Source organism: Psammomys obesus, unplaced genomic scaffold (genome assembly GCF_907164565.1).
Source record: "Psammomys obesus unplaced genomic scaffold, mPsaObe1.curated_primary_1811, whole genome shotgun sequence".
NCBI classification, from domain to species: domain Eukaryota; kingdom Metazoa; phylum Chordata; class Mammalia; order Rodentia; family Muridae; genus Psammomys; species Psammomys obesus.
The window spans coordinates 9,417,830-9,432,427 of record NW_026590663.1 but is presented as its reverse complement, the minus strand read 5'-3'; the positions used below and the strand labels follow the sequence as shown (position 1 = coordinate 9,432,427).

Genomic DNA, 14,598 nt, shown 5'->3' with positions numbered 1-14,598 from the left:
TCTATTCCCGGAAAAACGACTTAGCGCGAAGGACAAAGGGCTACCGTGCTGCTCCTTCCCTGTAAGAGGGAAATAAGAATTTTGATGGATTTGGTGGGACATTTAGGAAACGAATCAAACTGTGTGGGTAATTGTTTTGTAAAGGTGCTAGGACTCAATTTTCAGATCTGGTATGAGAACAGGTGGTGGTTGGTGGCAGGAGTCACAATGGTTTCCATGACAACGGGATTGGGTTTTGTCATCCTTCCCATCCTCCACAGAGCGTGCAGCCGCTCTCCCCCTAAGGTGCTTATTAAACACTTGTTAAATGAATGATGAGACACCGAACGGCGCGTGCTCTTTGCAATTAAGGCTGCCGTTCCTTAGCTAGACTAAAAGCTTTTGCAGCAACCATAATTAGTGTTTACTTATGCTATTTTGCATAATTTGCATAATAACTTAAACCTGGAAATAATCAACTCTGCACTCTCGTTGCCGTTAAGCCCCCGTGGGCCGTAGCACTTCGCCCGTCGCGGAAGGCGCAGCCCCGACGTTTTGTTAGAACGGCTCTGCGAGGGGCTGGGGCGAGCGGGGCTGACTTCGCGCTCAGCCCGCGGCCGCCCGCTCCTCCGCTGTGCGCAGGCGCCGGCCTCCCCTCCCCTCCCCCGCGCCTGCCTTCCCGCGCTCAGGCCGGGGCCGGCCCGGGGCTCGGAGCTGCGCGAGCGGGCGTCCCGCGTTGCCCCGGGCAACCATGGAGCCGCTTCGCGCCCGCCCGGCCGGCGCAGCAAGCGGAGCGCCGATTGGCCGCCCTGGCCGGCCGGGCCAATCGGAGGAGAGGTTACAGGGGGGCGGCCGAGCGGGGCTGGGTGCGGGTAGGAGGCTAGATTAGTGGCGAGACGTGAGGCTAGAAGCCCGAGCGTGGTCGGTTGGAGCAGATATGTCTGCCCGGAGGCACATTGGGAACCCTGAGGTGAGGGCCGCGTCCGGACCCGAGAGCCGGCGGGGGCGGGCGCACCGGAAAAGGCGCCACGTGGGCAGGGACGAGAGCCGGCCACTTCCGCCTCCTGGAAGGCGTGAGGAGGGGGCCGAGCGCAGGGCCGGGGCGGGGCAGGCCTGGGCCCCGCGGCAGGCGGCGCCCGGGGTGCCCGGCGTGCCCTCCCCGCCAGGGCCGGCCCGACGGCGCGCAGTGAGGCTCGGAGGAGCCGCGCACGCCAAGCCACAGCCCCTGCCTTCCAGGAGTTTCCAGTCGAGGCTGACACTTGCCAAGGAAGTGAAACGTGCCCCCGAAACGCGGAAGGAGATGCAGGGCCCGTCACTTCTGAGAGTCGGGGTGCAGCCGACCGAGCTGTGGCAACCAGCCCAACACGGCACCCCTTCCTTTGCACCCTTCACTGTGTTCCTCTCGTTTACCGTCAGCGCCCTTCTGCACTGTACCAGTTTAATGTCACCCGCTATCACTTGACTCTTACCAAAGTGCCAGGCCTACAAAGACGACAAAAAAAAAAGTCTCTACCCTTCTCAGTCTAGTGATGGAAGCCTGTAGACGGGAGTTGAGGTGTAAGGGGGAGGCCAGGACTCAGCTGAGACAAGGAGGTTCTCCAGCTGGAAGGTTCCCAACACAGCAAGGCCCTTTGTTCCCTAGTCAGCTGAAGAGCATTCTGGGTAGAAGAGCATGAGCAAGCCTCAGTAGAGGTCTACAGAGCAAGAGGCGAGTCAAGAGGGGCCTTGTGCACCTTTGTAGCAGACACCGGCTGTAGGTCTTTTTGTTTCCTGGTGAATGGCTGGTGCCTGACGGAACTGTACCGTGTGTGCTATCGTGTCTATGACGATAGACATAGATGTCTATGTCATATGAATCATAAAATGTCTATGATTTTATTTCATGTTTTTCGCTTTTCACGATAGTCTCACTATATAACTCCCGGCTGCCCTGGAACTCTGCCTGTCCGAGAACCAGGCTGGTCTCAAACTCACAGAGATCCACCTGCCTCCTGCACGCTGGCATTCAAAGGTGTGCACCCAGCCTTGACAGTACTGTGTAAATACCGCATAGAGTCACTTACGTTTGGAAGCTAAAGCCCAATTCATTGAAGTACAAATTAGAGTAATGGTCATCAGAAGTTGGGGTTAGGGTTTCAGAGACTAAGAGATGCTGGTCACAGGAGAGAAAGTTTGTTAAGATAACTTAAAATTTTGAAATTGCACAGCAGGGTGGCTAAAACATTAACGTTTATTTCAGGTTAGCCAAGAGAATTCCAGCTCTCTTGATTTAACAATTCCACAGTGTGTGCGTGTCAACAGTATGTCCTAGAAATAAACTATGTTTTGTGAACTAAAATAGTATCAGATCCGGTGAGGTGAGGAGGCAGTGCTAGAGTGACGGTATAATTATTCCGCCTTTTGATCAGAGCGCAGGAAGCGTTTAAGGGGTCTTAGTGTTGTGATCAGATTTGCATTTCAGGCACAGTTACAGTCCTCTCAGGATGGAGGATGGAGCTGAGCAGACCAAGGCAAGAAGCAGAGATATCTGTTAGGTGGCTATGTTGACGTATGTCTAAACTGAGGCTAAGAGTAGGGGCAGAATTAAGGAGAAATACTAGGTGTAAAACACTCCAGCAAATACAGTCACCTTTGAGAGATGGCATTGAGATGGGTGACTGATTCCCAGCTGAGACCACTCATGGGTTCTCATGAGTGAAATCAGGAAGAGGATGAGGAATGTGTTAGAGGAGGACGGGACAAACAGTTGCTGTCATTACTGCCTTTCTTGACTGGAGGACATTCTCCAGGAATCCTTGAGAAAGAATTCAGTCTTTTTATTTACCCAAAATGTAAAGCATATCTAAGACTTTCTGTTCTACATCCACTTTATTTATTTTCCTGACTGTGGCTTAGGATAGACTTGTTGATTGGAAAACAGCAGCATCTTGAAGACATTGCTCTGTGACCCAGACACCAGTGTTTCTGTAGAAAAATCCAAAGCTATTCTGTTGCTTTGTGACTTGCTTTTCCTCTCAGGAAGCTTCATTTTGGTGTTATGACATTTCACAAAAAGATTCCTTGTTGTGGTCTGTTTTCACTCACTTTGTTAAACAGCAGAAACGTGTATCTTTCTAGTTTGTAAATTTTTCTTGAATTACTTTACCGTTGACTTCATTTCCTTCACTCTCTTTCTTGGATTCATCATTTTGCTATTCTATGCGGTGTAACTGGCTGTGAATTTTTTTATTATGATTTTTATCTCCTGCCTCTCTGTTTTTGTCTTTCTGCTTTAAGAAATTCAGCTTTGTGCTGGGCAGTGATGGAGCACACCCTTGATCTCAGCCTGGTCTACAGAGGGACTCTGAGGACAGGGAAGCCTTGAAAATCCCAGAGAGAGAGGGAAAGAGATTTGTGTTTCCTAATTCTTGTATTGACTGTAATTGTGTCATGTGTGTGTTTTATGTGTGTGGGTGTATGTGGGGCAGGGTCCGCGTGTGTATACACAGGTCAGCAACCGCAGGTACTCTGCTCAGATGCTGTTTACATAGCACACGCCAAGGACACGTTTGTCTCTGCTTCCTTAGCACTGCAATTATAGGCACATGACCCCAGCTTCTTCACATGGGTTCTGGTGATCGCTGCCAGCTCCTCAGACTCGCCCAGCCATCATTTCACTGACTGCGATATCTCCCAGACCCACCATCTTTTTAACTTCTCAGAGCTCTGTTTTCCACTCTGATGTTCCTTTAAAAAACCATTTTAAAGTAACTATAGATTTGCAGAAAGGTAGTAAAACAGGACAGAGTCTTGTGTGCCCTTCATCAGTACACCATCAGAGCCAGGGATTAAAGCTTGTACAATTTGTGCATAGTTCTAGGCCATCTTGTCACATGTGTAGGTTTAATACAAGCCAAATTTGCATATGCATTGAGCTTCAGTTGCAGTAAAGAACTTTGTGACTGCAGTCGTCCCCTTGTGATGCCCTCCCATCACGCCCATTTTCCTCTCTTAACTGCCCTCATCCCTGGCAACCACAAATATGTTCTCCATCTCTGTATTGCCATTTTTAGAATGCTACAGGAAAAGAACCACCCAACAGATGACCTTTCAGGTGGCTTTCTTCTTCTACTCAGGATAATGTCCTTGAGACACACAGGGCGAAGCATCAGGTAACTTCCTAGTGCTGGCTGGTATCCTGTAGTGAGGATGGACCAGTCTGCTCGATCATGAACGCATCCAGCCCGTGTGAAACAGTGTGGGGCTGTTGGAAGAAAGATTGCGCTTTTTGTGTGGACTAGCTTTCATTTCTGTTAAGATAGGTGAGTGCAGTGGCTGAGCTGTGGAGGCAGCATTTTAATAAACCCTAGACGGCAGGGCCGTTTTCATCCCTATTAAGAGCTTACGAGAATCTTAGATTTTGCAAAATGTTGGTAACATCTGGTCTTGTCCGTGTTACTCCATTGCTCTGACTATTTAGGTAGTGCTATCTCATCATAGTGTTCTCCCGTCCTGGGATTAGGAGCGTTTGTTTGTGTGGAAGATGTTTGTGTGGAAGTTAGAGGACAGCTGACTTGGTTCTTTCTTCCATCATGTCGGCTGAGTAATCTTGCCAACCCTCATTATGGTTTTAGTTTTTATCTGTCTCCCTAATAGACACGAAAACTGGCAATCTTTCCATGTGATTATGTGATTGTCTGTGATTTAGCTAACCTCTTCATTTGCTCCGTTTTTTGTTTTTGTTGTTTGGTTGTTTTTTGAGACAGGGTTTCTCTGTGTAGCCTTGGCTGTCCTGTACTCACTCTGGAGACCAGGCTGGCCTTGAATTCACAGAGATCCCCCTGCCTCTGCCTCCCTTAGTGCTGGGATCACAGGCGTGTGCTACTGCACCCAACTCTTTTGTTCTTCCTTTTGCGATGGGGTCTCACATCTGGTTTGCCTAGGCAAACCTTAAACTCACAGTAGGCCTCCAGCCCCAGCCTGAGTCTCTTGAGTACTAGGATTACAGGATGAACCTCTACATTGGGCTTCCTGCTCTAATGCTTGACCTTTTATTTCCTTTTTGCTGCCGTTGATGGTGACTGCATAAATATTGGGTTTTGGACAACAGACACTAATTAGGATTTAAATTCCTTTCTGTTCTTTGTTTTTCCTGGAGTTTCTGTATGCTTTTACTTTGACTCTACAGTTCTTATGACTAATGTGTCTACATCATTATCACTGTTTGTAATTGTTACTATCAAATTTTTATTCTACTTTTTTATAAATAATGTAGGAAAATTTCCCACATTACTATCACTATAATTTTTTCATAATTATCCTTTCCAAAAGTTTCTCTGTATACATCATACTGAAAAATTTATGTTGGATGGCAAAGAGATATTTATATTGTAATTTTGTTTTACATAAATGTTGTATTGTGCATATGGTGTTTTGACTTGCTATTTTTCCCCACTTAACAATATGTCGTGAAAATCTGGGTGGCAGCTGATTCCGTTTAAGGCGAGGCCCGCCTTTGCTGGTAGATGGCTACCTTACAACATCCTCTCAGCGCATGTCAGGAGAGAGGCAGTTCGCTGGCGTCTCTTTTTAAAAGTTATTTTGTGTTTTGGAAAGGCTTATTTGTGAAGCCAGGCATTGTGTCTCATGGCTTTAATCCCAGCGCTCAGGAGGCACAGGCAGGGAGAGCTCAGTGAGTTCAAGGCCAGCCTGGTCTAGGTGGTGAGTTACAGGACAGCTAGGGCTCCCTGGTGAGACTCTGTCTCAAAAACCAGAAGCAAAAACAAAAACAAAACCCAACAACAACAACAACAAAGTTTGTCTGTGGATGTAGGTGTGGTCTGTGCACACACACATGTTCGTTCCTGTGCATGTGTGGTCTCACCGGCGTTCAGTGTCTTCCTCTGCTGTGCTCCCCTTCAGTTTCTGAGACGGACTTCTTGGTTTAGGCTCAGCTGGCGGATCAGTGAGCTCCAGGAATGTGCTGAGCCCCATCCTACTGCTGTGTTTCCCCACTGAGGTCTCACACTCCCGGAGTGCTGGGGATGGAACATGGGTCCTCCTGCTTGCACGGCAGGACTGTACCAGCCGAGCCACTTGCTTTAGCAAGGGCACTCTTCTCAGTTGCCAATTTATGTTTCTGAGCAGGAGATTTTAAAAGGTGATTGAGATACTGAATTTTTTTTTAATTGAGAAGAGGCCTGTTGATAGTAAGCTACAGATGGTGACATTTACCAAGATGGGCAAGGGCTAATTGCCTAGTGCAGGGGTGGGGGTGATCTGGAGGGCTAGCTCCACAGAGCTTTCCTCATCCCTTATTCAGCCACTCCCTTTCCTTCCCCCTGTGGGGGAGGCTTGAGGCAGCATCTTTAGCCTTTTAAAAACTGCTCTTGGCTTTCCCTGGCTCTCCTTACTCTTCTGCTGTCATAGGCCCATCAAGTCATTGTCGCTGTGGATGTCTGGTGAGCCTTACTCTGCCAGCCACTTGCTCCATTACTTCTTCCCTGGATCAGACCCCTCTCTGTGGGTCTCAGGGCTCTAGTGTTTGGTTGCTGTCCTCCTTTGCAGACCGGGGGATGTTTATGTCCCTAAAACCCTTCCTAATGAAGTCTTGCTGAGGTTTTGAGAGGGAGTGAGACTAGATGCATCCATTCTGTCTCTTCACTCTTCCATTTCACCATCATATACTATGATTTTATGTACGAGTCTGTTTTCTGACATGCTTGCAAGGACACGGGATAGGGTTATTTTACCCATTGGCAGGCAGAGTAGCTCCACTTTTGCGTAAATAGTTTTGAGTAAATCACTTTTGAGTAAATAGTTTTGAGTAAATGAATATATGTCTGAAGCAGAAAGGAAAAGTTTGGAGATTAGAAGCCTATAAAAGGAAACAAGTGTAAGTCTTTGACAGAGAGTCTGTCAATTGAAAAGGTAGAATCCTAAGAAACAGTAGCTAAGGGGCTGACAGAGGAATGAGTCGTGTCAATGGAACGTCAGAGGGGAGAGATGACTGAAGCCAATGCAGTAGAAACAGGTTTTTTTTTAAAAAAATTCTATCATATAATTTAATATATCAAAGAAGGATCAAGAAAGTTTAAGGGAAAGTGCTGTGTTTAGCATGTAGATTTTGATGTTGGGAACTGCGATTGAATGGTGGAGACAGCAGCCACTGCCGTATTTGAGAGTGATATCCAGACAGAGGGGATGGCCTGCCACAGTCAGGCTTACGGGGCCCAGCAGAAAAGAGCCGACAATAGGGCACACTCCATCTGACTGACGAGCAACACCCTTTAGTGGCCTGACGGGAACCTTCTGTCTTTATCTCTTAGCCCTGCCAAAGGCTTCTCGCAGAAGAGCGTGGGATTTTGCAGACAGCCTGAAGCTAGGGTTTCCTCAGTGTCCGTTGCTGCTGTCTGTTGGTCCGGACTCTCCCGCGCTTGCTGGCTGAGTTCTGAGAGTAAGCGGCCCCAGAGAACCAGGTGGAAGTGTGCTGCCTTGTGCAGTCAAGCCTTAGAAGTCACACATCACCTCCATCGCCACAGACTCAAAGTGTGGAGACAAGGGTGGTAGGCCTCATCTCTCATCAGGGTACTATAAAACCATAGTGTAGCCAGATGGGGAAGTTTGACTCCATCTTCAGAAATATAGTCTGCCATGAGTAGGAGCCACTGAGAAAGTAGGAATTGCTGTCCATGGAGTTGTGGGCCACGGTGACTATTTCTGGGTCAATTAAAACACCCATCTTTAAGGTTCCTCTTTGAACAAAAACCTACTGTAATGTGGGATTACCTGAAGGCCAGCACTCACTCCCCTCATCTGTGGACATATAAGTAGGGGCGTTCTGAACCAAATGTACAGGGACTTTAAAAAAATGTAAATGTGCCAAAGAGCATGTGCACCCTGTCATGAGAGCTGGGAAATCAGAACGGCGCCCATGGTGCAGGCATTGCTCCTGTCCTTGTTCCTGCCTTTTGTTGTAACTTTTCTTCAGAAAAACCGCGTGCGAACTTCTCACTAATCCTTCTCCAGCAGTCCCATCTTCCCAGATCTCTGTCCTCCTGTGCGTAGTCTCTGGCTGTGCGGAGCAGTGATGTGCTGGACACTTAGACCTCAGCTTTCAGTACGCTGCATTGCCGAGAAGAGCTGGTCCTCACTTCTCCCCAATAGCCAGCCTTCTCCACCTGGAACCTCTCTCCAGGTGCACACTTCCACACCCTGATGTTACTGAGGGGCTTGGGGATTACATCTCCTTTGGTGGAGACCTAGGGCTCCAGCAGAGAAAATGTACGGACACAGACTCTTTTACAGAGCTCCAGGAGAGTCACGGAAACTTCCCAGTAAGGTCATGGGAAAACCCTGGCAGAAGTTCAGCTTCACAGTAGCTAACAGTTAAGTGAGACGAGGTAGGGAAAGCGCTTCTTGGTCGGGTGTCAAACAACATGGGCCGTACTCACGGACTGAGAGCAGCGGTTGCCATTCTGCTGATTTTCAACTTTCTTTAGCAAACAGCAATTTGTTTTTCAAACATACCTTTAAAATGGCTGTGCTATTAGAATTTATTTCCACTTGGAATATTTTTCCATCCCTCTTGTTATCTCACACCCATTCTTCCATGAAGCCTGACTTCTCAGCCCAGCGTCTCAGCAGTCAGTCTTCCCTCAGACCTCTAGAGCCTCTCATATGGTATTGACGTGTACATGGGCCTCCATGTTTAATGTTTGTGTTTGCGTGTGTGTGTTGATTTGGGGGTGGGGAGCGTGTCTTACAGAGTTGCCCAGGTTGGCCTAGAACTCACAATCCTCCCACTTACCCCTCCAGAGGAGCTGGGTCACAGGTGTGTGCTGTTGTGCCTTGCTTCGTTGTGTTTGGCAGACACTTGGTGCTCCTTTGTTAGCACAAGGTTTTGTGACGTACTGAGGGATGAGGGAGAGGCCCTGCTCCGTGATGGTCTATGACCAGGACATGTAGTCCTGTAGTCCTGTAGGTCATGTAGTGAACCTTTCCTTTCGGGTCGCTGTTTTGCCATGGTGCTTCTCACAGCCACAGGAACGTGACTAAGACAGTGCCTCAGTAGCCATGTGCCCCTTGAGGACCTTTGGCATATTTGGTTATTTCCAAGAAGCCTGTAGTAATTTACACACATAAATGCTCTCAACTCCCTGCTCTCTCGTGATGAGCTTCATGAGACCATGGAGCTTATTTCTTTGTTTTAAATACATATCAAAAGTTACCTATTCCACCTAGGCTCTGCCTATTCAACTGTAAACATCCTCAAACCTCTCCTCTCTTTCCCTAAAGCACATAAACTTCAACACACAGAGAGAGTGAGTTTGCCTTGGCAGCTCTGGAGAGAGAAGTCAAAAAGAACATCTGTCTACGCCTGTCCCCCGCCCCTCCATCTGACCTGTGGTTTCTGCCCCTGTGACTTTGCTGGAACTGCTTCCATCCGGGCCCATCAACAGCGCCCCGGCTTGTAAATCCAAACTCACTTTTCTGTTCCGTCCTTTGACCTGGATTTCTATCTGCCTGCACCTGCTTGACCTCTTGTTCTCAGATTTGACAGTGTTGTCCCAGTTGACGGCTTCCCTCTCCCTACAACTGCCCTGTGACTTGGGTAATGCACTTTCTTTGGCCTCTTTTGAATCTCAGCCAAGGTGCCTCTTCCCCACCTGCCTGGCAATGTTGAGAAATGTCTTCTCAGTGTCCACTGTTTCCCAGAGTGATGCTGGTCAGCCCTGGGGAGTCATGTGCCGCCTGGGGTTAGATAATTCCCAAACTGCTTTTCAGCCTGGCTCTCTCCTGATGGCGACGTCCACATTGCCCGCTGGACTCTCGCATTTGGCACCTACGAACACCCCGTACTTAGTGTGTCCCTAAACGTCCCAGGGCGCTCTTGCACATATGCCCCTTCCGCTGCCTTCTCTGGGTGTGTTACAGTGCCGCTGCCCTCTTTTGTACGGTGGCTAAGTAGCCATGTTGACTTCACATTTTCACACTTGGGGCAGAGAGGACAACGCCAGGCAAGCGCTCTACCACGGAGCGCTTACATTTCAAAGCTTCTCCAAACGTTCTTCTTTTGAGGGCCTCTTAGCCCCTTAGCACGAGTCTCTTCACTGGCATTTGTGCCTCTTTTCTTGCCTGTGATCACATTCTCCCTATTGTGTAAACCGATCCTCCCAAAATGTAAAGAAGATCTTATCGCTCCTCCTCACTGAAGGGTTACTTCAGTGACTCCTCATCCTCTTCTCTCGGGCTTCTCAAGTTCCACACTGTTGACATCGGCCCGGCTCTTGGGCTGTGTTAGAGGATATTAACCAGTACCCCGTCTCTCACTAGGAAATGCCAGTAGCACCCACCACTGCTGGGTTCTGACACCCTGAGAAATGTCCCTGGACACAGAGCTGGCAAATCCATGGCTTGATAGGACAAGATGCAGGTACCTTGGGATTTTTGGGAAGAAGGCCCTTTTTGAACTGCCCTGGCCTGGCTTCCTGTGTCACTTTTCTCCCCATGCCTTCCAGTGACCACTAGGTTCCTCGAGACGTCTTCTGCACTTTGTTCTCATGCTTCATCTGGGCTTCTCTCTCCACCAGCGCCTCGTGGCACGCACCACTGCTCCTGTCGCTTGAGTAACCTCCACGGCTTCGGAATTTGGCTTAGACCCTTGGCCTTCATGAGGTGCTGCTCTCGTGTCTTCCCATCCCCTCTTCCTGTCCTTGTTCGTCACGTGCACACCCATCAATCTACAGGGGGCAATTGCTGATGGCCAGGCCTGGCTTTCCTCTGTGCCGCACACAGGGACCGGCTTGTAGCCGGCACTCGGGAACAAATGTCCAGAGCATGAACACCGCTCACTAAGGCTGTGTGCAAGGGCGGGATACTGAAGCAGCTTCTAGTTGCCATGCTTTCCCTTCCACCATCCCGGCCTGCGTGTGTCACGGAAACAAAGCCAGTTGGTCAGTAGGTCAAGCAGCAGCCTCCCCAAGGCGGGAGTCTGCAGGAAGAAAGTGTGAGGCCATGCATCTTCTTCCAAGCCTGCGGCACTGCGCTGCCGCGTGGCACAGAGCTCAGCCAACGTCGCTCTGGTCCCAGAAAGGACTGAAAAACTGAACCGAGATGAGAACTCAGAAAAGAAACCTGACATTTTTCTCCAGCAGCATATGGATTTCTCATTAGTGCGTGTAAGGGAAAACCGGGGGCGGGGAGGCCTCGGCAGCTGCAGCTGTCCACACGCCCCCTCCTCATTCTGCCGCCACACCTGGTCCCCAGAGGCACCCCCACTTCTCAGCTATTTTGGCTTAGGTATGGACAAAGCTCCAGGGTTCGGTGGAGACGAGCCTGGAATTTTTCAAAAGAAGCTTTGCTAGGAAACAAAACAGAAGTAAAACAGAAAATAGCGTATAGAAATGATAAAAATGTAGACCAGGGGGAAAATGTCCCTCAGCTGAAGAAAAGAGAAGCAGTGTGTGTGTGTGTGTGTGTGTGTGTGTGTGTGTGTGTGTGTGTGTTATTTTATTTTGCTGGACTTAGTTCACTATTTGATTTTTCATGCTGTTTTCTGCCTCTGGGCACTCCTCCTAAGTCTCTCTTTGTGTCTGTATGCTGTTCTTTAAGGACCTTCTCCATATTCGGCCAGGGATGGTATTGGAACCGACGTCACTGCTGCTTGCCCTCCTAGGCAGCCATGACTGATCACAAGGAGAAACAAGTTTTCCACCACTTTTGCTAAGCCAGCGGAGTGATTGCAAACGCTAGCAGAGGACTGGGCCGCAGTGTTCATAATAAAGGTTTTACTTGCCTGGTGTGAAATGAAAAACAGACGTCATTGGCTTTTTAATAACATGAAGGCACTGACCTTTTTACCCTGAGGTTTCTTTTTTTCACCTTTTAGGTAATTGAAATAGCAGATGGTGGGCTAGAGCGTAGTGGTGTAACGCGGTTGCCTAGCATGTGAGAGGCCCTAGGTTCAGTCCTCGGTGCAGAAAAAAAATAGCAGATGGTTTATGTTTTATGTGGCGAAAAATGGATTTAATTTAAAAATAAATATATTTACCTTAAAAAATAAAATAGCAAGTGGAAGTTGTGAGATTTTAAGTGCCTATTTGGCAAAATTAAGAATGGGTAAGTTTTGGTAGGTACCCCCAGTTTTGTTCGTTTTTTAAAGATTACGTTGTGTGTGCGCCCAAGTGTGTGCCCGAGTATGTGTGCGTGCCACCGCGTGAACAGTGCAGCCAGAGGACAACTTTCCGGAGCTGGGCCTGTCCTGCCGCCGCGTGCGCCCTAGGGATGGAATTCAGGTCCGGGGTTGGCCGCGAGTGCCTTTTCCGGTGCTGTTTTTAACAGTCCTTCTTGGTGTCTGAAATCCCAAACTGGCCGGCAGAAGGTCCTAGGCTGTCCCTGTGCTCCGTGGGCCATCCTCAAAGGAATTCTGATGGTTCTTTATCCCCCAGCCCCCACAGAGTGCTGGCCTGCCCCTCGCTGACTTCAAGGGCAAGTGGTCCAGTCTTTGTAGGTTTGATGTTCTCTCCTGAGGAACTCGGTGTGCATCATCACTGATTGACTGTGGCAATAATAGATGTACTTGCCGTGAACAAGGCCCATGAGCATGAACTCTTCATTGTCTCCGTCGCCACAAAAATCACAGGGAAGAGATGTAGTTGTGGAGATAAGAGGGGGTTCCCTCCGTAGCTTGGAGGCCTGGGGGAGAGTGCCTGTCTCCACCTCAGACAGCTCCACAGTGGACAAGGGTTTTGCCAAGGAGAAGTTGTCTGTCTAAACTGGACTGTTAGGGGGATAGTCCCCATCAACACAGCATGGCAACACTACAGAGAAGGAAGGTCAGAGGAGCACCCACCTGTGCCGAACACAGCTCTCCTGTCTGTAGACCAGAGAGGCCCAGGCGGGACAGCGCTTCCCTGGGACCTTGCCTTCCCTAGTGGCTTTCCCATTCACCACAGGAGTTTAATAGGGGATGGTCTGCATGTGGACTCAGTGTTAACTTCCAGAATGTGGACACCTCTGCGGCCATGAGCTCTCCCGAGCCTCTGTTGCCAAGCAGATGCCATCCCTGACATCTGTGGAGCTCCAGAGAGCCTGCCAGCATCGGAACCTCTGGGTCCTGCCTGCCACATGGTAGGGAGGGTAGGGAGCTGTGGAGTGTCCAGAGATGGCCCTGAAGCCATGATACAAAGAGTGACATTAGAAAGAGACATTAGATGTCTCCGGAAGACATCTTTAAGGTTTTTCTTTTTCTTTAGCATACAGTACTAGGAGATTATGTTGATGAAATGTGGAAATGCTTTGATAGAAACAAGGTAACTGCCTCCACCCAGGGAGATGGCACACTGAGGGGCCCTGTCTGGAAGACACACTTGAGCCCCTGAGCCTCCATCTTTACGGTCTGAAATCTTAGCACATGCTCCTCTTTCCTGCCACCATCCTCACATTAACCCCCGTCCTTGTGAATTTTCTTTTTTTGTAGTATCTAACCAGACGGATACCACAGAACCCAAGGTATCAACATGTCAAGTCAAGACTGGATACTGGTAAGTAAAAATCAGTAACAATTTTTTAAAAATCTAGTAGCACAAAAAAAAAAAAAAAAAAAAAAAAATTAGCAGCTGTTGATAAACAGGAAAGTGCCCATCCGGCTGGGATCAGCCATGGCGGGAAGCTTCTTGTTGCCTTGCCTAAGGTCTTTGAAAGCTGTTTTTCACATTATCAGTAAAAGCCTCGCACTCCCGTGATTTCAGTTATTCCTAACCCCATCAGAAATCATCTGAATCTGGGAATGCCTAGGAGCGGGAGCTGCCGTCCAGTGAGGCACAGGCCACGCCGTAGCGCCGTAGCCGTCAGCCCGCACGCCATCCTGCAGTGCTCTAAGTGTCCTCCATCAAACTGACAGCGACAGGAGCGTGTGTGTTCAGCCCAGGGTTTGCAGGGTGCTGACTGCATGGAAAAGTGTGCACGCTGCAGGAGGATGGCTGCGGTTGTGGCTTTTGAAATTAGGCCACCGAGACTCAGGCGGAGGCTGACGGACTTGAATGAGTGACTAACATAGTGGCTGAGACCGACTTAGCGCTGCTTAGGTGAAAGGCCATGTCAGAGCCTTCTCGACGACCTCCATCCTGCCCGCGTCTTTCTGAGCACTCCCGATGCCCAGATCCCCACGGAGCTGCAGTCTTGTGAGGTTGGGTTGTTCGTTTTTGTTTTTTTCTTCAGCCTTTGCCTCACGATTCAGAATTTTCCAGCAGTTTCTGAGACACCTGAGGAAGGTGAAGGGCATGTCAACGCTGTTTAAACCCCCTTTCCCTTTCTGCAATCTTAAAAATCATTGTCTTTGGCTCTGCGGCTTCCTCACTAGCATAGATGCAAATGTTTTCAGATTGGCATGTGCTATTTCTACAAAATATTCCCATGCTACACAGATACTTATTCTTGCATATATTCTGTGTGGTTGGCAAGTATAAATATTATTGTTTCAGAGGAGAAAAAGATTTTGTGATTTACTTGGTTCTATTTCTTGTACCACAATAAATTAAATGAACAAACAAATAAATAAATATTTAAGAGCCCAGGTTTATTTCAGACATCTAGATTTATCTATACCTTAATAACTTTTTTCTCATGGACATCAAATAG

The 14,598-nt window shown here is 48.7% G+C and overlaps 1 protein-coding gene across 2 annotated transcripts in view; it reads left to right on the top strand.

The window, feature by feature from the left end:
* Window positions 1-877: 877 nt before the first annotated feature.
* Cep41 (centrosomal protein 41) overlaps window positions 878-14,598 on the top strand; it is a 38,125-nt gene continuing 24,404 nt past the window's right edge. For both annotated transcript variants that reach the window (XM_055608231.1, XM_055608232.1), the window contains exons 1-2: window positions 878-949; window positions 13,439-13,502. In XM_055608231.1, the coding sequence (XP_055464206.1) occupies window positions 917-949; window positions 13,439-13,502 (97 nt within the window). In that variant the 5' untranslated portion in view covers window positions 878-916. The remainder of the gene's footprint in view (window positions 950-13,438; window positions 13,503-14,598) is intronic.